This window comes from Talpa occidentalis, unplaced genomic scaffold, assembly GCF_014898055.3.
Source record: "Talpa occidentalis isolate TD23 unplaced genomic scaffold, MPIMG_talOcc4v2.1 talOcc4.6, whole genome shotgun sequence".
Taxonomy (NCBI): domain Eukaryota; kingdom Metazoa; phylum Chordata; class Mammalia; order Eulipotyphla; family Talpidae; genus Talpa; species Talpa occidentalis.
The window spans coordinates 89,741,908-89,769,853 of NW_023604972.1; the positions used below are offsets into that span (position 1 = coordinate 89,741,908).

At 40.0% G+C, this 27,946-nt stretch overlaps 1 protein-coding gene across 1 annotated transcript in view; it reads left to right on the top strand.

The window, feature by feature from the left end:
• Nucleotides 1-449: 449 nt before the first annotated feature.
• Nucleotides 450-27,946, top strand: part of LOC119260606 (rho guanine nucleotide exchange factor 28-like) — a gene marked incomplete at its 5' end in the record, with an annotated part of 59,785 nt that continues 32,288 nt past the window's right edge. The window contains 11 exons of the mRNA XM_037529584.2: nt 450-569; nt 1,745-1,862; nt 6,116-6,370; nt 7,955-8,031; nt 13,031-13,209; nt 14,228-14,319; nt 15,893-16,075; nt 18,575-18,703; nt 21,811-21,911; nt 24,777-24,815; nt 24,910-24,957. Of these exons, the coding sequence (XP_037385481.1) occupies nt 450-569; nt 1,745-1,862; nt 6,116-6,370; nt 7,955-8,031; nt 13,031-13,209; nt 14,228-14,319; nt 15,893-16,075; nt 18,575-18,703; nt 21,811-21,911; nt 24,777-24,815; nt 24,910-24,957 (1,341 nt within the window). The remainder of the gene's footprint in view (nt 570-1,744; nt 1,863-6,115; nt 6,371-7,954; nt 8,032-13,030; nt 13,210-14,227; nt 14,320-15,892; nt 16,076-18,574; nt 18,704-21,810; nt 21,912-24,776; nt 24,816-24,909; nt 24,958-27,946) is intronic.

Here is a 27,946-nt window from a genome sequence, read left to right on the forward strand (position 1 = left end):
TCCATTTGTGATGTGTTGACTAAAATCAAATTCCCAACTGAGGACTGAATGATGGATATGAACAGTTAGCCAATGTATGTTGTTCGGAGAGCACACCTTCTGAGGATTGTCAGATGTTGCTGCATGCCCTCCCTACATCTATAAACATACTGAAATTATAACATTGAAATAAGAAAGTTGCATAAACACAAGAAAATGAAGATATCAAATATTTTTATTAGATTATTTGATCATTGAACTAGTTCAGTACTATCACATTTGGTGGATGTTTTCCTCTTATTTCAATTAAGGACGTGTCTGGGGGAAGAGAGGTGATTTTGTTTAGAAATTCTATGATTATCTTTTATTTGCATAGAACATATTGAAATACATGAAAATTGCATATTCTTTTCAGTTGTTAGAGCTAATTAAATTTATAAGCCATCATTGAAATGTTTTCTTCTCAGTTTTCAGAAGAAAATGCAAATAAAATGAAGAAAATATATGGAGAATTCTGTAGCCACCACAAAGAAGCAGTCAGCCTCTTTAAAGAACTCCAGCAGAATAAAAAATTTCAAAATTTTATTAAGGTCAGTATTTTAAAACTTTATTGCAGAGTGGTAAACCAACATGGAGAAATAGCTCATGCTTGTTTCTTAGATTATCTGAACAAGTTTTACATCTACATGGTTTTTTCCACCTGAAGGGGAAGGAGAAGGAAGTGTGGTAGGTTTATGGCAAAGATAGGAAGTTTGCTTTTCAGTGTTACTGAAATATTTCTCCCCAATTATTTCCATTTTTGTATTGTGAAGTCATATCCTCCCAGCTTCTGAGCACCTTTGTAATATCCTGGGAAGCTTTTGCATGCCCTAACAAGTTATAAGTCAGAAGAACCAGAGTGCAAATAAAGGCAGGCTGACCCCTTCCCCACTGGGTTAGTTTGAAGCAAACCCATGACACATACTGTCTCACATATTATATGTATCTTTCCACAATAGTTCTTCAAAAAAAAATGCAAAGGTATTACACTGAAATTAACAATAGTTCTTAACATCTTCAAACAGCTGGCCAGTACTCAAATTTCCCTGATTATCTCATCAATATTGGGTTGCTTGAATCAGGGTCTGACCACAGTTCACAAAATATATAGAGTTGTATCTTTTAACTCTTTTCATTTGAATGCTCTCTCCTTTTTAAATTTTGTTTCAAATATATTTAAGAAATTATTTTTTAAAACTAAAGTTTCATGAGTTCTAAATTCTACCTACCATTTTAAGAATGCTACTAAATTTTCCCCTTTTTATGTCATACACGTGTCTTGAGAACTGGAAAACTTGCCATATTTCAAGATTTTTAGGAAAATGTCCTAATTAGTGGAATCTTTAAATGCTGTGATGAATAATAGCAAGCATAGAGAAATACCTGTTGGAAAAACAATTAACTAAGAAATATATATTCAATATCTGTGGTATCTGACTATTTTTTGAAAATTTTGGGTATTCGTGAATCCTAGTGCTTATAAATCTTGGAATGAATTACCAATGCATGAGAGTAACTTGAAATCTTAAGTTGGATTATTGAAATGAATGATAAACTATATAATTTAATGACAGTTACTTCAAGTTTTAATTAATGGTAATGTATTCTATCTTAATATTACTTCTGAATAGACTGATACTGTTTAGGTTTTTGTGTTATTAGATTGACACCTAAAAAGACAATACAGATAGTTTGTGTATGTAAAAATGTATGTGTATATTTTAAGCTCCGAAATAGCAATCTTTTGGCTCGACGCCGAGGAATTCCAGAGTGTATTCTGTTGGTCACTCAGCGCATCACAAAATACCCTGTCTTGGTGGAAAGGATATTGCAGTACACAAAGGGTGAGTGATGACTTCCAGGACAATCATTTGCCTCTTTCATTAGTTTTAAACATACCTGGCATGTCTTAACAGCTATACATGTTTGTGGCCTCTGATTCATAATGATTTTCTTTATAGAAAAGCTGTTAAATCCTTAGGATTGGATCCATTTTGAGAAGTTATCTTTCTATAACATGACTTGGCCAAGTAGTATGAATTCAACCCAACAGGCATCTTCATGCTTTGATCCTGCCTTTTACTTCTTTTTTTTTAAAAAAAAAAAAAAGATTTATTTATTTATGCATGCAAGAACTGGGGTGTAAGCCAGAGGTGTGGGGGTTGAGAGGATTCACCAGAGAGAGTGGGGAGTAGAACAGGCATATGTACTGAAATGTACTGCTGAGGGACCAGCGGGCGAGGCAGGAGAGCTCTGCTGCACCATGTGGGTTGCTCCCTGGCCAGCTGGGGATTGAACTCATGCTGCAGTGGCTAGCGATAGCTTGATAGTGCTGTCTTTTACCCCTGCGCCCCCAGGGAGGCCCCTGAATTTTACTTCTTTATTTTCCCTAGATCTAAGCCTTCATAATATTGCTGCTGCTTCATCTTCCTATTGCCTTCCTAGAAGTCTGATGAAAAAATAAGTAATTGACCTTACCATCAAATGTCAGTGAATTTTTAGATTGAAAATGATTTTATTTATTTCATTTTAACATTTATAATTTTTTAAATTTTTTTAGACAATATTTGCTTTCCTCCACCTCCTCAGATTGAGTCCCCATAGAATTTCCTTCCCCAAGGCACCCATGCGTCACCGCCACAGTCCCCTGTGCTCCTCCCTCCCTCCTTCTGATCCCTCTCCCTCCTCCTCCCCTGCAGGATGTCTCTGGTTTATAATTGTCTGTTTTTGCTTTATTGTGTTTTTTTACTGTTATTATTTTTTTACACTGATGTCATATTTGGTTCCTCTATATTCCTGTTATAAGTGAAACCATCCGATATTTTTCTTTTTCCTTCTGGCTTATTTCACTGAGCATAATACCTTCTAGCTCCATCCACGTTGCTGCAAATGGCATGAGTTTATCTTTTTTGATTGCTGAATAATATTCCATTGTATATATAAGCCACAGCTCCTTGATCCAGTCATCTATCTTTGGGCATTTGGGTTGTTTCCAGGTTTTACCTATTGTAAATAGTGCTGCAATAAACATAGGTGTACAGGTGCTCTTTTGAATCAGTTTTTGTGTCCTTTGGGTAGATCCCGAGTAGTGGAATTGCCAGATCCTATGGTAGCTCCATTTTTAGTAGACTGAGGAACCTCCAGACAGCTTTCCACAGTGGCTGGACCAGTTTGCACTCCCACCAGCAATGTAGGAGAGTTCCTTTTTCACCACATCCTCACCAACATTTGTTGCTGCTTATTTTTTTGATATGTGCCATTCTTACTGGTGTAAGGTGGTATCTCAGTGTGGTTTTGATTTGCATTTCCCTGGTTATAAGGGATGTTGAACATTTTTTCATATGCCTGTTGGCCATTTGCATTTCCTCTTTGGAGAAATGTCTTTTTTATTCTTCTGCCCATTTCTTGACTGGATTGTTTATTTTGTTTTTGTTGAGCTGTGTGAGTTCTTTGTATATCTTTGTGATCAGTCCCTTATCAGTTGAATGAAGTGCAAAGATTTTTTCCCAATCAGTGGGGTGTCTCTCTGTTTTGGCTAATGTCTCTTTGGCTGTACAAAAGCTTTTCAGTTTGATGTAATCCCAGGTGTTTATCTTTGCCTTCACTATCACTGCTTTGGGTGATGAGTCTTTTAAGATGTTTCTGAGATGTATGTCTTGTAGTGTTTTACCTATATTTTCTTCTATATACTTTATGGTTTCAGGTATTATGTCGAGTTCTTTTATCCATTTTGTGTTGATTTTTGTGCATGGTGAGAGGTAGTGGTCTAGTTTCATTTGTTTTTTTTTTGCATGTGGAGGTCCAGTTATCCCAGCACATTTATTGAACAAACTGTCTGTGTTCCATTGCATATTCTTTGCTCCTTTGTCAAAGATTAGTTGTTCATATAAGTGTGGCTTTATTTCTGGGCTCTCTGTTCAGTTCCATTGGTCTGTGTGTCTGTTTTTGTTCCAATACCAAACTGCTTTAATTTTTATGGCTTTGTGGTATAGCTCAAAGTTTGAAAGTGTGATACCTCCTTTCTCCTTTGTTCAATTGAAAATTATTTTTAAAGCAGCTATTTTGGACCCTCCAGTTCCATCCCTGTTGTCACAAATGGCAAAAAGAATTTTTTTTTTAAATAGATGAGTGGTATTTCATTGTGTAATATATACCACACCTTTATCTACTCCTATGTCCCTGGGCACTCAGGCTGTTTCTATATCTTAGCTAATGTAAATAGTGCTGCAATGAAGATAAGAATGCATATATCCCTTTGAATTACTGTTTTTGTATTCTTTGGGTAGATATTTAGGGGAGTGCTCCCCATGATTTAACATAAAAGAAAAAACAAATACAAAGGAGAAGAGTCACCTACGTTTTGTTCTCAGCAAAATTAAGACTTTTTCATAGTCTCTTCAAATTTAATACAACATTTCAAAGACTAAAATCTGTCAGGTTGGATTAGGTCATGTAGCACTACTCCAAGAATTATCCTATGCAAAATTCCTGGTAGAATAAATAACAACCATTGCTGTGTGTCAGAAATGATAAGTATGACTTACAGCTTCTCAGACAGCACTGTCATAGTGGCTGAATAGACACAGCTCTTCTAGGCCAAGCCTAGAAGGTCAAATGGTCAGTTCTCTCTCTGGCTTCTGGAAATGTTGGTTTGTGTGACTCTTCTGGTGGTGCTTCTCAGACTTTATTAGGCGGTGTCATTCTCCTTGGGATCTTGCTTACATGCAGATTCTGATTCAGTGGGTCTGAGTAGACGCAAGACAACATTTCTATCAAAATTCTCAGGTGAGGCCAATACTGCTATACTTTGAATAGCAAGCTATTGTAAGATAGTAATCTACCCCTGAAGGCCAAAAAACTTAGAAACTTTTCTTGGTCTTACCTCAAGTCACCTTAGAACTCACCTTCGATTTTCTCTACTGAACTTCCTATTTATAAAATATGCCTTTTAGAAAGAAGAACCTACTTATGAGAAGGGCAGGAAGTATACTAAAGCAATGAGGTATTTTTTATTCAGTGGTAGTGGGAAAGGAAGTATCTTCCTTGCTAAAGGTGGGTGTCAAGATCTGTTCCTTGAAGCTTTCTGACAAAACCCTATATATCTTTAAAACATTTAGAACTTAGAAATGTGTAGACCTTAGGAAGATTAGTTCTCATTCCATTTGGCTCTTACTTCTGGTGCTCTAGGCCTCAGGAACTTTTTATTTTCTCTGCAAATTTTTCTTTTCTACTCTCTTCTCTACCACCTTCTCATCTTCTGATACTTTCCCTTATACTTTCATTCCCTCAGTGAACATCTAATAGATTTTTTTCCCTTATCTACAAGTAGAGAAGATAGCTAAGTTCAGTTTTATCTGGAGTTTCAGGAGACTGTTCCAGAAACTCCTCCAGACTTTTTTTTAGATAATCTAGGTATAAGAGCAGGTGGCTAGTGTGTTAAAGAATGAACAACTGTAATCTGTGGCTATCAACTGTGCTGACATGTGCAAGTCTGAACTCTCTCATGGATACAGTGTCTTCATCCCAGTTTTTAGGTTGAAAAATATCTTGATATATTTTGTTAATATATTCTTCATCATGCTTTTGCATCAAATATAATTTTGAATACTATTTTTATGGAGGAAGGGGCCTACAGAGGAAGGCATGTAAGTTTGGAGCCCATTCAAGTTACCTTGCAACTCCCTTTAGTGAAAAGACACCAACTTGGGTCTGTGGCCCCTTTGACATCTAAGAAATTTGGTGTGGGGATCTCTTGATTACCAGTATTTGGGAAGATGGGGGGAAGGCTGAATTTAGTGTATGACACATTCCCCTTTCCAAGGGGAGATCAGATTAGTCCCCAGAGCTCATACATTTTCTTATCTCAATGTTTAATCCGAAACACATCTGATAAAAAAAAATCATTGTATAATGAAATACTTAATGGCAGTTTTTTGGGAGGGAGGGTTCAGAGTGTGTATATAATATTTGAATTTAACATTTTATATGAGATTTTTGCTATTTGGATGATAAATTTAATTATATTTAAAAGTAAAGAAAAAAATGTCTCCTTTATTATTCTGGCTTATTGTACAGTGTTCTTTTTTTCCCCATGCAGAAAGAACTGAAGAACATAAAGACTTATGCAAAGCCCTTTGCTTAATTAAGGACATGATTGCAGCCGTGGATTTGAAAGTCAGCGAATATGAGAAAAAACAAAAATGGCTTGAGATTCTAAATAAGATTGAAAACAAAACATATACAAAGCTCAAAAACGGCCATGTGTTCAGGAAGCAGACGCTGATAAGTAAAGAAAGGACTCTATTATATGATGGCCTTGTTTATTGGAAAACTGCTACGGGTCGTTTCAAAGGTACTGTGGTTCCAAAAGACCAGTTCCTCCTCTTTTCACACATGTTTTTCATTTGGCAGAGGACAGATTTTTAAGAGAGAAATATTTCAGAAAAACAGGCACACACACACACATCCAGGGTCAGTGGCAAGATTCTTGTAAGATCTAGTGAACTTCAGTGGGCAAACATGGCCAACACCACACATGCTTGGTGGGCGTTGGCAGCCCCAAGCAAAAGTCTTCATATGTATTTATGAGCCCACAAGTTTGTGATGTTTGAATCAAAGGAACTGAGGATTCTGCTAATTGTTGGCACAGAAACCCTACTCTGGCAAATGTGATGTGTTGAAAGTGAGACGAAACGCCTACCCACCTAGGTCTGTTGGATGCCAAGCCAGGTGGGACTGCCAGAACATGGAGGGGAGAAATGAACTGTTTGTTATCTTTGTTGCTGACTAATATAATGCATAAATATACATGTTGACATTGTTGTCAACTCTTCCTTAAAGCTACTGTTTGTTAATGGAAATTAACTTGACTCTCTTAATCTGGTTAGAGTCTGAAACAGTTTGTTCCAGTTCTTAAGGGCCTATTCTGTAGCTAACACCTAACCTGATCCAGGCTTTCTCAACCTTGGCCACACACTGAATCTCCTCTGAAGCCTAAGAAAATTTCTGATGCTCAGTCTCCTCCTAGAGATTCTGGTTTTATTGGTCTGGGGATAAAGCCCAACCACAGGAATGTTTAAACACTCCCAGGGAGTCTCTGTGGCCAGGTTAGGAACAATGGTCTCCTTGTTGTTAATATGTCCTAATAACTTTCTTAGGTATGCAAGGAGAGGAAGAGATTGTTGAATTGTAGTTACTCAAAGGTAACTCATTGGAGGATTATCAAGTGTGGATGGTGGTTGCAGCTAATGACTAAAATGGGATTTGCTCATCAGCAACTTGGAACGTTACAGCTCCCCATTAACCACAATTAGAATATTAACCACAACTAAAGTGTTAATCACAATCTGTAGTTCCTATTGCTCCAAGTCATTTGCTCTTTATCCATTTTGTAGAATCAAAGGTTTGTTAAATTTGTTAGAATGCTCAGCAGTGTAGTAAGGATCAGGTCTTATGAGTAATTTTTAAAGGAATTATGAGATTGTAAATTTCCCTCATATCTACATGGGATAAAATAGCAGATTTGTATGTATAATTCACGAAAGAATTTTTAATTAAGTAGCATTTTTAAGCATTACCCTCTTCACCGCCCCCCCCCAAACCCTCACTAAGAACATGCTTTATTCTATTAGAATCTTCTTTCTATGTGACATTTTTCTTGTTTCTGAAAGCTATAACTGTAAAATTTTTCTGGAGATTTAGACTCACCTGGAGGTAAACACACAAACTTGCACACTTAAACACAACTCATCTACTAAAATTGTTTATCAAATGAATCTTTGGCTATCAAAATACAGGGATTTGTATAAAGGTCTCAATTTTAATCTTTTCATTTTAATTAAGCTTAAAAATTTCAAATATGAAATCAGAATATTTAATAAAGACATTTGAGCTGTGGTTTGCTTCATTAATACTAGCAATGTCTTTTTCTTCGAAGATATTCTAGCTCTACTTCTAACTGATGTGCTGCTCTTTTTGCAAGAGAAAGACCAGAAGTACATCTTTGCAGCTGTTGTAAGTATATGGGCACGTGATGCCTATTTTAATTAGTTTATTCCCACATTTTGAAAAATGCCTGAAATACCTCAGGAAATTGAATGGTTACTGGTGAGAAAATGCTCCTGTTGTAGTCCCCATATGAGTGATTGCAGTATTCAGTAACAAACATCGAATTGGGTTTAACTAGAAGCTAGTGTTGACCAGAGCTGATAGTCAGCTGGCTGAGCAGTTTAACCAACGGTGAAAATATTAAAGTACTTTGGTATTGGTTGGTGAATAGGCACTACCCTGAGCCCCACGTGACCCTCTGCATCTGGCTATCTTGATCTTTCTTCCAGATGTGCACCGCCCCCCTACCCTGCCCCTCACTCCCTGTCTCACCCTACTCTTGGACTTTCCTTAGCTCCAGCTACAAAACATTAATATTAGGAGTGGCAGGTCACTCTGGCACCTTCCGCTCCCTTGTCTCCTTGGATAGTGCCTGCTGTGCCTGTTGCTAACCCTTCCGTAACTGTCATGATGTTCCTTCTACCAAACAGAATACCATTTCATTACCAGTAATGAAAGTATAAAAATTATTCTTTGTTTTTACAATAATGGCTACTGATTTCTAAGGTTGTTCCCATGACTGATGTTTGTAATGGTATATTAATCTCATTGCTAGCTCGGAGTAGCAGTAAATCAGCATTGTGTAACATTTCTTATATAGTGTCTTATGGTCCAAAAATGACTGACTTAATGAAGGAAGATGTCATCAGTTAGCTCCTTGCAAGGACCATGGAGCATCAGGCCTCGTTCGAGGAAAGAATCCAAGATGCAGTACCAATTGTAGCAGTATAGTGGTGGCTGTTTAAAATGCTCATGCTTATCATCCATTGAATAATAGCATATTTGGGTACCATTAACAGATGTCATCAATTCCAACTGGTAATCCAGTTGGCAAATCCTTTGGCACATCCACACCTCAGTGAAGTTTCTGTTATGCTGTTCAGAGAATACAAAGAAGCATGCCAGCTCAGTGCTGGACGCTAGGGAGGAAGAGGCTGGAGCAGGGCCTCATCTGCCTGCCCAAACCTGTCAGCCTGCCCTATAGGCTTCTTTACCTTGCTCATTCAGTGCATAGCATTTCAGTAGCACAATGATGCCAAGTTGTACAAAAGTCAGAGATTCTTTCACAAGTCCATGCCAGAGAATAACAAGAGACCTTAAACAAGTCCTCATGTCTCTGAGCCATTTGAACTATATATATTGTGAATTTAATGACAACCTGCTGATTTGACAAGCAGCCTCTCCCTAAGGTGTTCTGAAAGCACACAGAGAAAATAAGTGACAGGGTCATACCATTTTGTTTGACCTATGGGGCTGGTGAGAACCTTGCTGCAAGTGAAAACAAATTTCTACCACATTTTTATAGAAACAAAAGTCTCTTCAAAACTAAAGATCTGAAAGAGAAGCAAATCTGCTCTTTGACTGGTATAATAGGCCATAGGACCTACCGACAGAACAAGAAATAGCCTCAGCATAAAGACAATTCCCTAGTATTCTAGGACAACATAGCCTGTGGATTCAGATCAAAGTGCTACGCTCAAATTAGTGTAGGACTTGAAATACCAATACATCCTTCTTATCTCTTCAAGAGTTATTTGTGCCACTAGTAGAGCACACTTACCATAAAGTGGGGGCTTTAGGAAGGTAATCCAGAAAATGCCAGAATGAAGGCAGCCACGTCTTAGCTTGGCAAAATGTATTTGGCCTTGAACAACAGTAAGATGATGCCAATGCTGTTTACTGAATATGTTAGCCTGACATGTGGTCGCATTCATAAAGGCCAGCCCCATGCCAGGGAGCAGAAGAGGAACCATTAACCTGAAAGCGTTAGGTGTACTCTACTATGTGATCTATGTATTGTAGATGTTTTAGAGTTAAATCTTTTTTTTAAATATATATATTTTAAAGATTTATTTATTCATACATACAAGAACTGGGGTACAGGTCAGATGTGCAGGAGGGTGAGAGGATTCACCAGAGACAGAGCGGGGAACAGAATAGGCAGACTGACGAAATACACTGCTGAGCGGAGCAGCAGGCAAGACAGGAGAGGTCTGCCTCGCCATGTGTGTTTCTCGCCGACCAGCCAGGATCGAATCTGCGCTGCAGAGGCTGCGTTCAACTGCCTGCACCACCAGGGGAGGCCCCTATAGTTAAATCTTGAGGGAATTTATGCATCAGTGAGAGGTATGCAACTGTCTGGATTTTCTAGTGTGCACTTTAGCATTTTAGAAAGCTATCTTTATGCTAACAGGTGAGATTTGTTGACTTTTGTCCTATTAGAAGAGCGCATAGATGCTTTTGCTACGTGTTGTGGAAGACATGATGAATTGGAAGTGGTCAGAACATAAGCAACTGAAAATTGCAAAAGGATGGGGTAACATCCTTGCAAGAAAATTTGATCTGTTTTTAAGGAGAACTCAACTAGAATTTGGAGTAGGACCCAATCTAGGAAAGGAATAGGAAAAAATAGATTTGTTCAATAAATCCTGGAATACTGAGTGTAAGAGGATGTCTTAAAAGCGAAGAGAGTAATTTCAAAATGAATGACTAATAAGCAAGTGAACATATAGATGTGCAAGTGTGAAGTTCAAAATGAGAAGCAACCTTAAGCTCTCGTTACAGTGACATCCTGAATGGAATGGTCACTTTCTACCCATCTCACTTATAGAATCAGCCACTTTATAGAATCACAAATGGGTGTGGCGTAATAAGGGGGCTGAAGGTAACAGCTCTTTTTCCTCTTCTCCCATGGCAGAGGTCAACTCCATTGTCTACAGGGACTGGCTGGGAATGTAATTGGATGAACTGGACTGTGCTTAGTAACACGGACAGGGAGGGTGGGAACTGTAGTGAGCTGGTGAGTGAAAGCCCTCACTCAGAGAAGGCATTACCCAGTTTAGCCAGCATTCTGAAGTGAGATTGCCAATCTTCTGCTTTTACCCAAGAACCCAGAAATCTAGTTTTATTTCTTTTTTTAAATGATTATTTATTCAAGAACTGAGGTACAGGCCAGAGGTGCGGGAGGGCAAGAGGATTCACCAGAGTCAGAGCAGGGAGCAGAACAGGCTGAAGGACCAAAAGCACTGCTGGGGGAGCAGTGAGTGAGACAGGAGAGGTCTTCCGTGCCATGTGGATATCTCCCTGGCCAGCCGGGAATTGAACCACGTTGCAGAGGCTGTGGACAGCTTCACAGTGCTGTGCTCAACCCACTGCACCACCAGGGAGACCCTAGAAGTTTTATTTCTTAAAAAGGGGAATCCCCCAGTTTTTAAATGTTGACAGCTGTTACAAAGAAAAATCTGTTATTTAAATGCTGTGGCACAAGCAAAACATCTCTGCAGGGTGTATTGGGAGGTTATTGTATTAACAATTTTTGACCTCTGCCTGCCTCCAAAGCAGACATGTTACCTCTTTTCCTAAGAGACTTAACTTAGCTTCTTAATTATCTCTGGTGTTCATGTGTGACAGTATGAATAACGATGGGCATGTCCTACATGCCTCCTGGTCTGATTTAATTAGTGTCGCTTTCTACCCACCTACTGTTAGAGACAAAATATCTGACACCACCAACTCCCCTCCTCCTGAAACACTAACTGACTAGTTCAAATAATCTCATTCTTGCAGATGTCTTAAGCAACTCAAGCCTACTCTGCCTCTTTGTAAACTGAGGAAGATAAAGCTCTGCATTTGAAAGAAGGAAAGCAGATAATGTCTTAGATAGTAGATCATAATTGAATTCAATTGTTATTGGCTATTAGCCATGCTCAGGAGCAACCCCTAAATGGGAGGTCAACACTGCTTCCATCTGCAGAGGAGAGCACGTAACTGGGTAGACTAGTAGTCTGTCTCATGATTATGTGTGTGTCTGTCTACTCAAAGAATGGGCTAATGAGGCATTCTGGGTACACCCTTGCACACAGTGTCAGATGTGGCAGAGCTATGTGACTGGAATAGCAGACAAGTCAGCAGAAAGGAGCCAGCAGTGAGGTATGGAGTGGCATATTCTGGATAAAGGCGTCACTCAGTCCATGAGGGAGAACAAAAACCACATAATGCAACTGACTCTATAAACAGTGGTGGAAGCCACAAACCAAAGAAGATTCTTCCTACTTACCCTCAAACTGTTCATCCTTCAGGCATTCTTTTGCCCATTCCCTCAACTACCACTACCCACCCAAATGAATATTATCAATATCAGAATACTTTGAGTTGCCCAGTGTTTAGGATGGGACATTGAAGAGCCACCACAATAAATGTTGTTAGAAGAGATTAATCATGATTTGGCTTCAAGTCTTCTTTCTTCCTATTCCCTTCTCTGATGTAATTATGCTAAACCTAGTTCTAGAGGCCTACTGTATACAATGCACTGTGGCAGGCAGACTAAAACGAATCAGACACTTTGCTGTCCACCAAGGGCTTGTTTGGTTGGTGGGAAGAAGCATTTGCAGGTAGAACTATGGAAGTTCTGTTGCTGTGCCTTCTACTATAACAGCAGAGAACATTTGTTGTATCTCTCATTCTTTTCATTTTACAGTTTACTCCTTGGTACCCGAGGTTCTGTAACTATCACCTTATTGAAACAGCATTGCTATTAACTGTTAAATCCAGTGAACTCTATTGTCTTTCATTTGTTCCAATTTCTTTGCAACATTTCTATTTCCTATCCCCTGCCTTTCTAGAAAAATCACTCCACCCCCAATATTTTGATTTTTCCTTTACTGCCCTGCTTGTTCTATCTTTTTAAGAGTTGTCCTTTTAAACCACGCATTTGTAAGTACAGATATTTGCCTAGCTCCTCATCTTCCATCTTCTCCTCCACATATCCTCTTCACTGGAGATCTCATTAATTTCCACAGCTCTTCTGGAGGGGTTGAAATGAAATGAAGATTTGCCTACAGCTGTTGCATCCCTGATCTAAGTGTGTAGGTCTTATTTCATCTGCGCATCCTCCTGTTTTATATAGGATCAAAAGCCATCCGTTATTTCCCTTCAGAAGCTTATTGCTAGAGAAGTTGCTAATGAGGAGAGAGGGATGTTTCTCATCAGTGCCTCTTCTGCTGGTCCTGAGATGTATGAAATTCATACTAATTCCAAGGAGGAACGAAATAACTGGATGAGACGGATCCAGCAGGCAGTAGAAAGGTAACATTTTCTTTTGTCCATAATCCAGGGAATGGACTTATTTAATTGGATATTCTAACCATGTCTCCCCTGCATCAAAATGTTGCCTCAGCGAGAACGCTCAGCTCCCTGCCCCCCAAACCCACCTGCGATAGCTCCTCCTCGTCTGCAGCTTTGTTCTCCATGTCTCCCTGCATGCCATGCCCCACCTCCCCTCTGCCTGTGTGAATCCCATTCATCTTTGGTGCAGCTGGTGGCTTACTGCCTTCGTGAAGACTTCTTCAGTCTCAGTGGTCTCTCCCTTGTCTGAAATTCTTTAGCACATTTCTCTCTATCATTTATTTGGTGTGTATCATGTAGACTGTCTTCTAGCTATTATCATCTTTTGTATATTTATGTTTATTAGACTGGAAGCTCCTTGAGGGCAGGGGCCATGTCTTATGTTCATCTGTGTCCCTAATTCTGGAGACTCATTCAATAAACATTTTTAGATTGGTGCATCTATGTGTTCTAAGTTAATTTAGTCCTCATTATTTGTGCAACTATAAATGGGCATAGAAGGGTGGGCATGCTCATTCTTAATCATAATTTGATTAGTTTGATCTTGAATGATGTTACATAAAGCTTTTCCACTTCCATATCGCATCCAACCTGGCACCCTACCTCCATCTCCTCTAACTCCTACGCTACACTAGGAATAGTAGCACCCAAGTGTAGTAGAAAGGAAAAATTATTTTAGGTGTATTTAATGCTGGTTTTGGTATTAAGGGGGAGGAGGGAATGAGAGAGAGAAGGTGTATGTGTTCATGTGTGTTGAATGAAATCTCTGAGTTATCCTCTACTGCTGACCACATCAAGTTATGCAAGATCCTTCATGCACTGAAGAAAACCAGATCTCTCAATTAGGGGACATGATAAATTTGCTCTCTGCTGAGCTTTTCTTCTCTGAACAACTCTGCCAAGTCCCATGTCTTTGTAGTGAACATAAAGAGTTTTGATTTGTTTTCAGTTGTGTCTCTTGACTGTTGTCTTTTAAAAGTTGCCCAGAAGAAGAAGGGGGAAGGACAAGCGAATCTGATGAGGAGAGGCGGAAAGCTGAAGCAAGAGTGGCCAAAATTCAACAATGTCAAGGTACAGCACAGGCTTCTCAGCTTTCCTGATCAGAAGCACAGATGGGAGTTTTTACCTGATTATTCTGTATACCCAAGGCCCACCCTGATCACTGTCTTGAAAAGAACAATAGCAAAAAGCATGCTGGCACTAGAAAGTGATTAAAAATATATTTTAAAAGTTCTGTTGATAACAAATATGAAACAATATTTGTTACAGGGCAACCCCAAAGGGAAATGGGATGGCCTGGGTGTAAGTCCTCACCTATGTGCTTAATAAAATTCAATAAGACCCAAGGGTGGGCACACATAGAAAAGTTAGTAAAAGGTTATTTATAAGGAGAGAAACGAGGGGAACACACAACACACGCACACACACACACACACAGAAGAGAGGGAGAAATAGAAAAAGGGGGATAAAGAGAAATTAATTGTTGAATATGTTCTACCAGTAAGGCTGCTTGAACTGGGACCCCAGGTGCATGTGGAAGGCAGGCAGGACCAAGCCTCCTCCAAGCCCACGTGTGTTCAGTTTTATACCACACATGGCTGCTTAACTCCACCCTTAGTTCCTGGCAATCCCCACTTCATGGCAGATTCATGGCATGATGGGAGTTGTACTCCTTGGTGCCTGGGATTTCTTTCATATGGAGTGCGGGTGGAGTTCATGTCACTGCTCATTCAGGACATACTGTTCCCCTAACAGGCAGTATGGGGCAGATGGGCACTGGAACTGTTGTCCATGGGTTTCAGACTCCAGCACTGTTGTCAGGTCACAACTGCATAATTTTGGAAAAGGAACCCCCCAAAACTTGATGTTTCATTCCCATGTCTGAAGTAAGCAAATTAGATTAGTTCAGTGTTTCTCATCTCTGGCTGGACATTAGAGTCCTTGGGGAGGGCTTTAAAATACTGATACTTGGCTCTTCACTCAACCAGTTCACTTAGAATTTGTGGGAGGTGGGGTGTAGACATCAGTGTTTTAAACTCTCCTCCAGTGTTTCAGAGGCTGAGAAGACTGAGAACCCCTGCATTAGATGCTGGCTAAGGTTCCTTTAAGCACTAAGAGTTCTGCGATGTGTTGAAATCAGAGGAAAATGAGGCATGCAAAGATGGTGAAAGAAATTGGAGGTTTAGGAATAAAAAAGTAAACCAGTGTGTTTGGTTTTGACCAAGACCGGCTGAAGTCCGAGCAGTTTCAGGCCTTTGCATTGTTTTCCTTGCGGGTATGGCTCATCACAGACAGTGCTGCCTCAATTTTCATTCCTGAGCTTAATGTTTAGTCTTAATAGAAAACAGCCTGAATAAACAAAGAATAGCTTTGCAAGCTTTTTTTGGAATTAGGGAAATGGGAAAAGAAACAAACATTTAACGAGTACCTTTTTTACAGAAAATACAATGGAAGCTCAGAGAACTATTAAGTCATTGCTGGAAAAGGCCCCTGTCACTAAAAGTCAGGATTTATAGCTTAGTTTCTCCACCTGATAACTTGTAATTTATCTGCTAACTAATTAGCAATGGTTTTTTCCTTGAAACCTGGATTTTCATATTAATGATTCATGTGATAACTTTTAATGGTAAATGCTATTTCACAGAAATACTCAGTAACCAAGACCAACAAATTTGCACATATTTGGAGGAGAAGTTGCACATCTATGCTGAACTTGGAGAAATGAGTGGATTTGAGGATGTCCATCTAGAGCCCCACCTCCTCATTAAACCTGATCCTGGAGAGCCTCCCCAGGCAGCCTCATTATTGGCAGCAGCACTGAAGGAAGGTACGTTGCTTCCAAAAGGATTTGTTTAGACAAAGTCAGATGATGTTTATTGAACCCCTACTATGTGCCATGCACTGTGTTCCTGGGGCTGAGGATACAGCAGAATAAGACAAAGTGCTATTCTCCTGGAACTTATATTCCAGAAAAAGAAATAATTACATCAGATCGTATCAAGTGCTGTGAAGAAAAATCGGCAATGTAGGAAGGACAGAGATTGGTGGGGCTGGGATAGATGAATTCTGTATTAGACAGGGTGGCCAGAGAAGGCTTCTTCGATATGGTGTTATTTAAGCAGACATGAAGGAAGTGAGAAAGCCAACTATATATCTAGACAAAGAATGTTTCACAACAAGCAACAGCAGGTGCAAAGGCCTTGAGCAGATTAGTGCCAGACTTATTTGAGGAACAACAAGGAGGTCAATGCAAGTAAGAATTTAATGAGGGCTGGAGACTGGCAGGGGATGTGTCAATGTTAATTGGACTTTGACTATCATTCATATTGAGATAGGAAACGTTTGATTTGTATTTTTAAAAGAATCTTCTGACTAGAACAGATTAGGTGGGGGCAAAGTGCAGACAATGGTGATAAAGTCTAGGGTAAGACTGTGGGAGCTGGTGGTGCATAAGGCAGAGTAGAGGGAGGGCAAGAGCATTGGAAATGAGAACGTCAAGGAGATAAAATCCAGGGTATTGGAAGGACTGTATTCATAGAATTTGAAATTCATGGAATTTGACAGAAACAGCTTTGGGGGAGGGGGTAGACTTCACCAGGTAGTAAATTGTTCAGCGTGTCTGGATAAATGGCAAGAAGTGAAGGTAGAGTGATAAGATCTGCTGGCACAAACTTCAGGGGAAAATGGGGTGGGACAGACATAGTAGAGTCTGGAAGTGACAATAGGGACAAAGGGCCTGGGAGATAAAATAGCTGCCACCTGAGAGAGTGCCGGGGAATGCAGTCGTTCAGCACACGGTTGGTGAATTACAGACCAGGAACTGAGTGTGTCCCATGACCTGTTTCTGTAAAGCAGTTTTTTTGGAACCAGCCACACCTGCTTGGTTATGTGTCCTCTGTGGCTGCCTCTTGCTACAGTGAGTGGCTAGGATGCATCGTTGTGACAGAGACTATATGGTTCACAAAGCCTAAAATATTTCCTAGCTGGTCCTTTGCAGAAGTTTGCTGTCTTAGAATCTCTGAACATTAGTTTTGGAACAGAATTTAAAAATCAAAGAACCTGTCATCTTTCTTTCATAGTTGAGGAAAATGAGGTCTTGGAGGGAGTCCTTGGAGGTTGTCTGAAGTGGGGTGGGGTTGTTGATGGAGTCTCCTTGCATTCTATCCTGTGCACTGTGTTTGGGGATGAGAAGTCGGGCTGGCTTTGGTGAATGCTTGTTGTGGGGGATGACAGACAATGCACAGGGAAGCAAGATGCTTTCAGAAAGTCACAAGAAAATAAGATACTGGAGTTGGGATGAGGTGAAAGTTTCACTTCAGAGAGGTCAGGGAAGTCCTCCAACGAGATGATTATTTGAGCATGGAAAGGAGAGAAGCAGCAGCTGTTAGGGTATCTGGGAGAGGCTATTCCAGCGCAGAGACGAAGTGAGTTTGAGGCCCCTGTCTGTGGAATAAGCTTGGCTTGTTGAAGGAAAGGAAGGAGGCCAGGATGGATTTGGGGGAGACAGCTCCTAGGTGAGCAGCGACCAGAACTTTGGAGGCAGGGGTTAAAAAATTTCTTCCAGTATTCAACAATCAAAAAAAAAAAAATAAACTCTTGTCATTCACAGCAACATGGATGGAGCTGGAAGGGGTTATAAGATAAGTCAGAAGGAAAAAGAAAAAGATAAATATCGGATGGTTTCACTTATAGGAGGAATATAAGGGAACCATATAAGAGATCAGGAAAAAAATAATTATAATAAATAACAAAACAAAATTAACAGGCAAATATAAATCAGAGACATTCTGCAGGGGAGGGGAGGCAAAGGGATGAAAACAGGAGAGGGAAGAGCACAAGGGACTGTGGTGATGGATCACGGGGGAACTGGTGATCCGGTCTATGGGTCTATGGGGACTGCCTGAGAGGAGAAAGCAAACATTGTACAAAAAAGGAAGAATGATGTAAAATATATGTAATTAAATAAATTTTAAAAATTATTCAAAATGATGGAAGTTATTGGACATTTTTAATCAGGGATGCGGCAGCATCTTATTTGACACAGGCCAATGCAGTTTGTCAGCCCTGGTGTGGATTAAACTATCTCCCTCTATCTCTGCATATATACCTGTGCATTTTAAAAATTTTTTTTAATTTTATTTTTGCGTAGAACTGGGGTGTAGGCCAGCGGTGCAGGGGGGTGAGAGGATTCACCAGAGGCAGAGTGGGGAGCAGAACAGGTGGATCTACTGAAATACACTGCTGAGGGGAGCAGTGGGCGAGACAGGAGAGGTCTGCTGCGCCTACATGTGCATTTTTAAAAGCACTTTTGTTTTTTTACTTTTAGCGGAGAGTCTGCAGGTTGCAGTGAAGGCCTCCCAGGTGGGCGATGCGTGTCAGTCATCTGAGGAAGATGGTGGAGAAGCTGCCTCGGACCCGCTCCATTCTCTGGAGGCTCCGGGATCACCCACCGCTTGTAAGTGAACCCGCAGGTCTCCGCCGGGAGCCTGGACAGTCCCCCGGAGCACTGCGTGCTCACGTAAAATGAAGGCAACGGCCTGCCCCTGTGTGGAGGGAACTTAATGTATTTTTTTAAATCAGAAAAAAATCTGAGGATAAGTCTGTGCAAGCCTGCTGTACACACAAGAATGTCGCTGGGTTTCCGAGGACAGGACGCAGAGAAGGGCTGGCGGGTCATACTGCTCTGTTTTCCAGGCCAGCTTTGTTCCTTCCCCACCCCTACCTTGTCTCATCTTTGACCTTTGGAATTCAATTCTCAAAGAATTTTAAACTTTTTGGGTTTTTTGAGTATGGGGCCGAAATTCATTAGAGAACATGTCCTTTAACTTAATCTCATACATATCAATGGAGGAAACAGAACCCAGAAAACTAAAATCTGTTTCTCTCTCTCTCTCTCTCTCTCTCTCTCTCTCTCTCTTCCTCTCTTCCCCTCCCCCTTCTCGCTCTCCCCCCCCTTTCTCTTCCCCATCCTCTCTCACTCTCTCCCCCCTCCCCCCAACACACACACACACACACACACACACACACACACACACTCACTCACACACACACACAAGGTTTGGGGTGTAGTTAAAAGCAGAAGTGCCAAAAGGTTCTTGATCTATGTTATCACTTCAGTTCAGGCCAGAATTCATTTGTTAAGATGTTGTTTCAATATATTTTAAATACAGAAAGATAGGATGTAGACAACTGATTTAGATCATTCTTAGAGCCTAATGATATTGTTACATGTTTGGTGTGAGCTAGATATTTAATTCCCTCAAGGCTTCTGAAAGAAGAGCTAAAGAGTATATTTTTCATCATGTTTGGATGGTTAAAAATCTGACTTCTATCAGGTCTTATATGCATAAGAGAAAATGTCTTTAGTAACTAGAGACTGGAGGATTAAATTGTCTTAGAATTTCTTCAGTGGCATTCCTTGGTTAATTAAGATATATGGAGGTCACACAACTTTTTAATTCTATGTATTTTTTTTTTTTTTAACAAACACCAATAATTATTTTCTCCTCTGGAGTCTTGCTTTATCTAATCCTGGGTTTCCAGTTTCAGAACATGCACATATGTTTTTCATTTTAACACAGCCCAGATTCATCAGGGGAGCTGTACTGCCCTGGGTGATTTCCTCCCTAAAGAAGAACCTCATTATGCCATTGAGGAAGCTCTATCTAAAAATACACGCAGGGTCTGCTGCTTGGCCTTCCCCAGGGACAGCTGGAGGGTTCCTCTCGGCTCCTGCAGCTGCTCAGAGACCAGGGCCGTACCTTCCCGCCCTTCAGGCCAGGCAGTGGTAGTCCTCCCGGCTGTGCCCACATCTCCCATGACCTGGGAAAGTTCCAGGGAAGGCCCACAGCCTCTGCTAGAACCACTGAGAGGCTGATCCTGATGTATGAGGATCCCACTGAATGAGGTCCAGGGCCAGATGGGCAGAGGCCTGTACCTCAGAGATACCTCAGTGCTAGGCTGCTTTGGATCATGGTGCTACAAGAGCTCAGTTCTCTTTATAAAGTTGACGAGAGCGAAATGCTGTTTGTAAAGGAGGGCCTGTAACTGCGCAGGTCAGTTCTGTGATTGAGGACAGCGTCCTTCTAAGTAAGGCCTATGTCAGTCTGAGTTTTTGACCAACAGGCTCCTCGAGTTTTCAAGTATATCTGATTGGGTGGACCAGTATAATGTACTTCCTGTAAAATTCCTGAGAACCTCTTCTCCTCGCTGAAATTGAATACAGGACTAGAGGGACTTGACCTCCATGCCGTTCTTCCACCCTCCTTTGGTTCATCATTTCTTGCCTCATTACTGATTGTCCTCATTTCCACAGAGGGAGAGAGGGAGAGGATTGCCACTTCTTTGGTAATGCCTTTGGCATCTCTCTAGAGTTAAGAATAGTATCCATTGGTGGAACCAGTTCTGAGTGGTAGAAAAATCTCTATGAAATGTTCCGTCACTGTAAGTGTTGACTAGTTCGAGCAAAATGAACTTAATTTTTTAGCTGATATATATAATTTAGAGCACTTTTTGCGTAACCAAAAACTTTGTAATAGAAGAGGCCTTTTGAGTCATAAAGGACTCTCATTTCCCAAAGACCTAAATATTTTTTATTTAAACAAAGAAAAAAACAAAACCTTTAACTTATATTTTATTCTTAGGAATAAAGTTTCAAGATGGCAGTGGGAAAAAATTAATGTCACAGAATAAATATTTCATTTAGATTCTGATTGGATGCGGTTTCAATGAAATACTATGTGTGAAAGGGCTCTGGAAAGTCTAATTTTAATCAGTGCAGGGTGACCATAGCATACATTTAACCATGTTCACATGGGTAAAGAAATAAAATCTCACCCATGGAGTTTTGAGGGGTAGGGTGGAACCTGTATTTGGTACTTAATACTTCTGAACTAGAACTGTATCTGTGTTTCATAGGCTAAATATACAGTACTTAAAGTTTTGCAGAATTCAGAGCATAAATAAGAATTTTTTTCTTATTAAATAAGAAGGGGAGGGGAAAGCACTTGGAAATGATTAAAAAAATAAATTATTTCAAGATGGGGACATGTTTTCAGTTTGTGTGGCCACAGGGTCATAACCTCTGAGCCATCTTCACCTGCTTAGAGATGCTTCCCCACTGTCTGACTCTTCACCCCATTCATGGCTGCTGCTTCGGGCTGGGCCGGGAGGGTCCATGCTCAGACCTGGGTCTGTCGGCTGTGCTTTTGCTCCGCAGGCCTGTTCACAATTTCAGTTTGTCCTACTAAGTGAAAGTGAGATGTAGAATCTACCCTCTCAGCACTACAAGCATCACACAAATGCCTCTCTGTACGAAAAAAGAAAAAGATGTGTGATCATGAATGCCAGCTGTCAGTGTGGTATCTATTAGTTTGTAAGCTCCCTGAGGGCAGGGCCTCTGTGTTGCTCTGTGCTGTTTCAGCACCTCGTAGAAGCGTATTTAATGCCTGTGATTGTGTGATGTTTCTTATTTCAAAATATGTGTCGACTATGTACAAAGGAACCCAGGCTGCTGATGTTTGATGATGTCTTTTTGTTTCTGTCTCAACGGTGTGCTTCCAGCACTAGTCACAGAAGGGGCTGAAGGAAGAGGCTGTTGGGATGTGGATCCCGGGACCCAGGGTGTGGGAACCGACCTGGCGGTCTCTGATGCAGGGGAGAAGGTATTGTGAACTGATTTGTTGGGCACCGGTTTCCTTGTGTGATAAAATGACCTCAGGTCCTGCTGTCTATGGCAGTGAGTGGAGTGAAAATATTTTCCTGAACTGTTCTCAGCTTCAATATTCATGTTTAAATTTCCTGACTAATTCTTCTTAAAATGTTCTTGCTCTTATATCATGGAGGTGTGAACAAAGAAACAATCGAAAAGTGATTAAAAAGATTTAAAACTCAAATGTCTATGTGTGTCTGCACTCTTACTTCTGCCTCACTTTCTGCTCTGCAGGAACCTGTAGCTTTCCACCTGCTACCTTGAACAACTCTTGGCTCAGCGGTTGCTCTGGGCCCCAGGGCCAGATGCCACCAGGGGGCGCTAAAGTGGCTGAAATAATTCTAATTTGGGACTATTCTGCTTTTGTCATTTTCTTTTCCTTCCTTCTCCTTTCAAATCGTTCTCCTGTAACCACTCACACTGTCACCTACTTTTTTTGTGATAGGCTTTTATTTAACCTGGTCAATTTTTGCTTGGGGCAAAGTGGTTCCAACATTTCTGATTTACTATACACAGAGCTTATTAGACTGTATTTTAAAAATTAAATGCATGAAACTTCCTATTCCAGTGAAATTGAGATGTCAGAAATGGAATAAGAATATTGTTCTGGGATGTGGCTATTTGTCTTCCCCAGGTTTGTCTGGGGCACAAGAGTTTAACTTTCTCTAAAATCAAATAAAAGTACATTATCAGACAGCTATGTGGGTAATGTGGGAAAATAATGTCAGATCTTTATATATATATATATATATATATATATATATATATATATATATATGTTATGTTTTTTATATATTACATACAACTAAGAAACCAACTCCAGAGATTTTTAAAAGTCCATAGAAAAGGTAATTGATATTTTTTAACTTCATAGGCCAAAGTGAAAATAAGATAGCAGTATTTTATTTCACTTACTCTGACTATAAGCTTTTAAATTATTTCTCCATAAAGCATTCCTGCCTTCCATCCTTTTCAGTGCACCTTTTTAAGTCTGTTACTTTCAGCTGCTTTTATATTATTGAAGGGAAAAAGGAATGGTTGCTTAGTAACAGTTTCCTCTTGAATGGAAAGCTGTGCTGGCCCCATCCTAATGCCACAGGTGAGTGAGATTAAGTGTCCAGGTTCCTCTGTTGAATGAATCTGCCTGAAAAAAATTGCCATTAAAACAGCATTTTGAAAAATTAAATACACTGACATATAAGGCAGGATCACTTGAAATAAAACTTTTTCAAAGTGTGTAATGGTATTCCATAATTAGCTTCTTTATTAAACTAAGGTTTTTTAATTAAAAAATGCATTTCCAAGTTTTTGAAAAATTTGTAACCCCAATGGCAAAATATCCTGTGTATTTACCAACTGCACCATGCACTGTCACCACTAGGTGGCGAACCAAGTCCATTAAAAAGATGGTACTGGAAATTCCTGTCTGTATGAAACCCAGAGATTTTGGGAATAAGTAACTACATGTAGCAAAATCCAACTCATGTCTATGTTTGCAATTTTATAGAATATAAAAATTCTGTGCTATGCAATCTTTTTATTACAAAAGCAATGGTGTGTGGAGCAAGGACAGAATCAGAAGAGCAGAGAGAATACCAAAACTTATGACAGAATAGGTTTTCTTAGCCCCTGGTCTCTTCCACAGATCTAATGACTCCTTTTCCATCTTTTGTGCTTCTACTATTAGAGGTGCTCCTTAGTAATGACATTTTTTATTGACAGTGTCAGGGAAGAGTGTTGGAGTGGGGTAGGGATCAGTCTAGCATATGGCATCATCATTGGGAACAAACTGAACTGAAGAAGTCGAAAGTTACCTGAGACCATTGCCACTGCTGGGTGTTTCCTGTGGCTTTAATTTATAGCTGCTCACATAAGAGCAAGCAGCGTACAGGAGACAATAGGCTTTGGGAGGGCGGGGAAGCTGACCTCCTGCTGGGTCCCTGTGTTTACATATGGAATCGAGTGTTAGTGTCCACACTCATGCCAGGCCTTACTCTTAGGTTTGTGGAGGTAGCATTGAATATACAAATGAAGCCCTGCTACTCATGGACTCACATCCTAGTATGACGAGACAGACAATGATTGTGGGGTAGACGTTTAATTCTGCACGCAGGGAACCTCATGTTATACAAGTGCTCTAAATGTGTGTTGTGGGGGAGACAGAGAATGAGGCATAGGCCCATTCCCAGGGAGTAGCTGGTCTCCTGCAGGCTCATTCAAGACTTCTGCTGATAGAGCTTCCTCTAAGGATCTCACAGCGGGGTGCAGCCACCTGAGTGCTGGTATTTGGAGCAGGCCTGCTAAGCACATGCCTCTGGGCCACTTCTAGGTCTGCTGTCTTTCCCTAGCCACTGGCTTCATGAATTTTAGCTTTATGAATTTATTAAATATTGAGAAAGGGAAGTAGAGGCCAGACATGATGTTCTTCAGCTCCCCAGTTTGGCCTCCAGGATGCAAAGGTCCACCAGGCCCAGGCGACAACTTCCATTGGGCCCAGGGAGCCCAATTCACAGTGTGGTTTGCACAAGGTAAATATTGCCACATAGAGTTTGCATTGCTTCCATACTGTTATCCCTTCTAGTTTTAAGGGCGATTTGGGTGAAAAGTCACCGTGCATCTCAAATACCAGGTTTGCATAGAGATGACACTCATCAAGGGTGGTTTAATTCCATAGGCTTTGATTTCGGGGAAGAAGCAGTCTCTGTAGAAGAGTTGAGAGGAGGTGAAGTGACTTGCCCAAGGTCAGACATTTGGGAACACTATAGTGCAGCTTTTCAAAAGTAGGGTGGTTATTTTCTTATGTTTTTATGTATTTTAGGTGGAATATAGACATTTTCCAGTCTCTTCACAGTCAGAGGTGAGCTATGCATACTTTCAATAGATCACCATCTTCTTCTTGTGGATAATGAATGCTGTTTCAAGAATTTGACACTTACAATCTTATTTTCCAGATTATACAAGCGATACAGAATTTGACCCGTCTCTTATACAGCCTTCAGGTAACCACACTCCTCCAATCACTGACATTGTAAATGTTTCACTTAATGCAATTCACATTATTTGATGATTCCCAGACCTTAAAAATTAGAACATTTGAGAGGCAGCGAATGAGCCTAAAAGAATGCCAGCCCCCATGTGCCGTGCGATGAGGTTCTATGGACCTCGCCTGGTTTTGTGATCATTAAGCAGTGCCACTACTACATTTTACACCATTCTGCTCTGAAACCATAAAATGGTTCATATCTAAAAATTATTGATGAGTGTGATCTGGGTTGAAGCTTACAGTGAAACTCCTAGATGAGTATAGCATGACTTCACATTTCTGGTGAAAACTTAAATTCACACCTAAGTCTTTTCACTTCCACATGTGGCCTTAGGCCTCTACGGCTGTTAAGTCATACACATGCTCCTTCATTCTTTTGTTTTTTCATCCACAAAAGTTACCAGCTTTGTGAGTGCCCGCCCCACTGGTTTATGGACCATCCACCCATCCTATCTTATACCTGTTGAATATTGAAAGAAGATAAAATTATGACTGACTTAAGTTTTTGCCAGAAAAAAAATGTGAAGTCATGCTACATCAGATGTGTTCTTATCTACTTTAAGTTTTGTCAAGACTTCTTTCACTTACGTTCTGTTGGTCATCTGCCTGTTCTTGCTGGAACACCACTGTCTTCATTATTAAAATTTGGGGTTATATTTAAATACATGGCAGTCCTTGTGTCCTCTTAGTATTTTTCTATGCTTATCTATATCTTCTTTCCTAAAAACTTTAGAGTCACATTGAACTTTTGTACCTCTTACCAAGTCTGTGACATTGAAATCTCTTATTTATAAATTAAATTGGGGAGAATTGGCACTTGTACAACAATCAGTTCACTTGTCTGAGAACATGTTGCTAGTCATCTCTTAGCTTCTGCCAAAAAGCTTTGCAATTGTCTCAAGTAGAAGCTGTGTTATTGTTATTTATTAATTTTTTTTTTTGTGGTGGTGGTGGTGGAGTGGGGGGGAAGCCTAAGTTTATTCCTAAACCTTTGTCTCTATGTTGCTTTTGTGAATTTATTTTTCATTATTATGCTTTCTCAATGGTGGTTGCTGGTATAAGTAAAATAATTGATTTTTTTAAAAAAAATATTTATTTTGTAACTGGCCAACTCACTGAATTTTATTGTCTGTTCTAATCGTTTTTCTATTATTTCTTGGCATGCTGCTTTGGTGTGACTTTCTGAAAATGTGGTCAATAATGGTGGTGACAGCATTCTTGTCTTAAATCAAAATCTAGGGGGAATGCCTTTAGTGTCTCACATTAGATATGCTGGAATGGAGTAGATGTTCTTAAAAATTAATTTATCATGTAAAAAAATTTCTTTTAAATTAGCTGAGAAGGCATATAGTTCCAGTAACGTTCATTAACTTTTGGGAGATGAAAACATTGACCAATATGACTTGTGTTGCCTGGAGAAAATACTTCCAAAGTTGTCTTTCGTAATTTGAATGTAGCCCTATGTGGAGTCAATATTCAGAAAAGCAGGTGATCTAAATGTCCTAATTTTTGCAACACATTAGACTGAAGCAACATGGGAAATTCAAATTCTGTAGTGGATTCTATGAACAAAAGCTCTGTACCTGCTCAAAGGCTGTGGGCTCTGAAAAGTTTCTGTTCCAGGCACAGTCTCTCTTTTGAAACAGGCTCTCTAATGCATTATTAAAGTTTTTATGTAAGTATTTCTAATCTGATGAAAATGAAATTTGATCTGTGTATTATCAGGAGAATATAATTCAACATGAAATTTAGGCAAGGCAGAAAGGAAGAGAAGACAGAGTTATTCCAGCAAGAAAAGGTTGAGAGAGTGAATTAGGAATTTCCCTAAACTTGAATAGCAGAGCTGTTCTCTTTCCTAAGTGTGAGTGAAAACTTTAAGTGTGAAAATGAATCTCCAATATCCAAATTCTACCCCTGTGCAGAAAAGAGAACGTCACCATTCTTATTCCAAGTGTTAATTAGAACGAAGAATACTTCATGGTACAAATTGTAACCCTTACATGGGAGTTATTGGCTATGATAGTTTTGACATATAAAATACTGGATTTTTTTTGTTGTTGTTTATTCCACTGATGCCCTTGGGGTTTAGTAGAATTAGCTGGTGACATACAGTCTACAATTTGCTCTGGCCAGGTCAGCAGAGTCTTGAATGGTATATTATTTATGTGCTTATTATTTCATATTTAAAGCTCAAAGTAATTAGTCTAAATTCTAAATGATAAAATCACTGTTTGCTTTATAATAATTTCTAAAAAAGACATTACTCAGGTGAATTTGAAACTTTTAAAGTAATTTTCAAATTTGAAAATACTAATTTTATTTCAAAAGGCCTCAACAAATACACTCTCGAGTCATGTTGTAAGACAAGCACCAATTTAAAATATCCCTTAAGGGGCCTCCCCTGGTGGCGCAGCGGTTGAGCGCTGGGCTGCGAAGCTGCCTGCAGCCTCTGTAGCGCCGGTTCGATCCCCGGCACCCGGCAAGGGTCCCACATGGTGCAACAGACCTCTCCTGCTGCGCCCGCTGCTCCCCTCAGCAGAGTGTTTCGTCAGTCTGCCTGTTCTGTGCCCCGCTCTGGCTCTGGTGAATTCCCTCACCCTCCCACGCTTCTGACTGTACCCAGTGCTTGTATAAATAAATATTTCAAAAAAATAAAATAAAATATCTCTTAGTTCTTTAGCCTTCCGACCTATGGGACTGCTGATGTAACAAATAACTAATGGTCAAATCCCTGTCTTCCCAGCATCTGTTACATGTACAGTCTTAAAAATTCTTAGGAAAGAAAAATGTGTATTTATCCCTAGGAGAGCAATAATTTCTCATAATGAGTCAACACACACACACATACCCAGTATGTGGCCAGTTCAATTTGTCCCTTCTGTGCTGCTTTGTGCTTTAAATGGGAACTTTTAAAATTAAAAGCTTCCAAGGGCATATATAGGGAC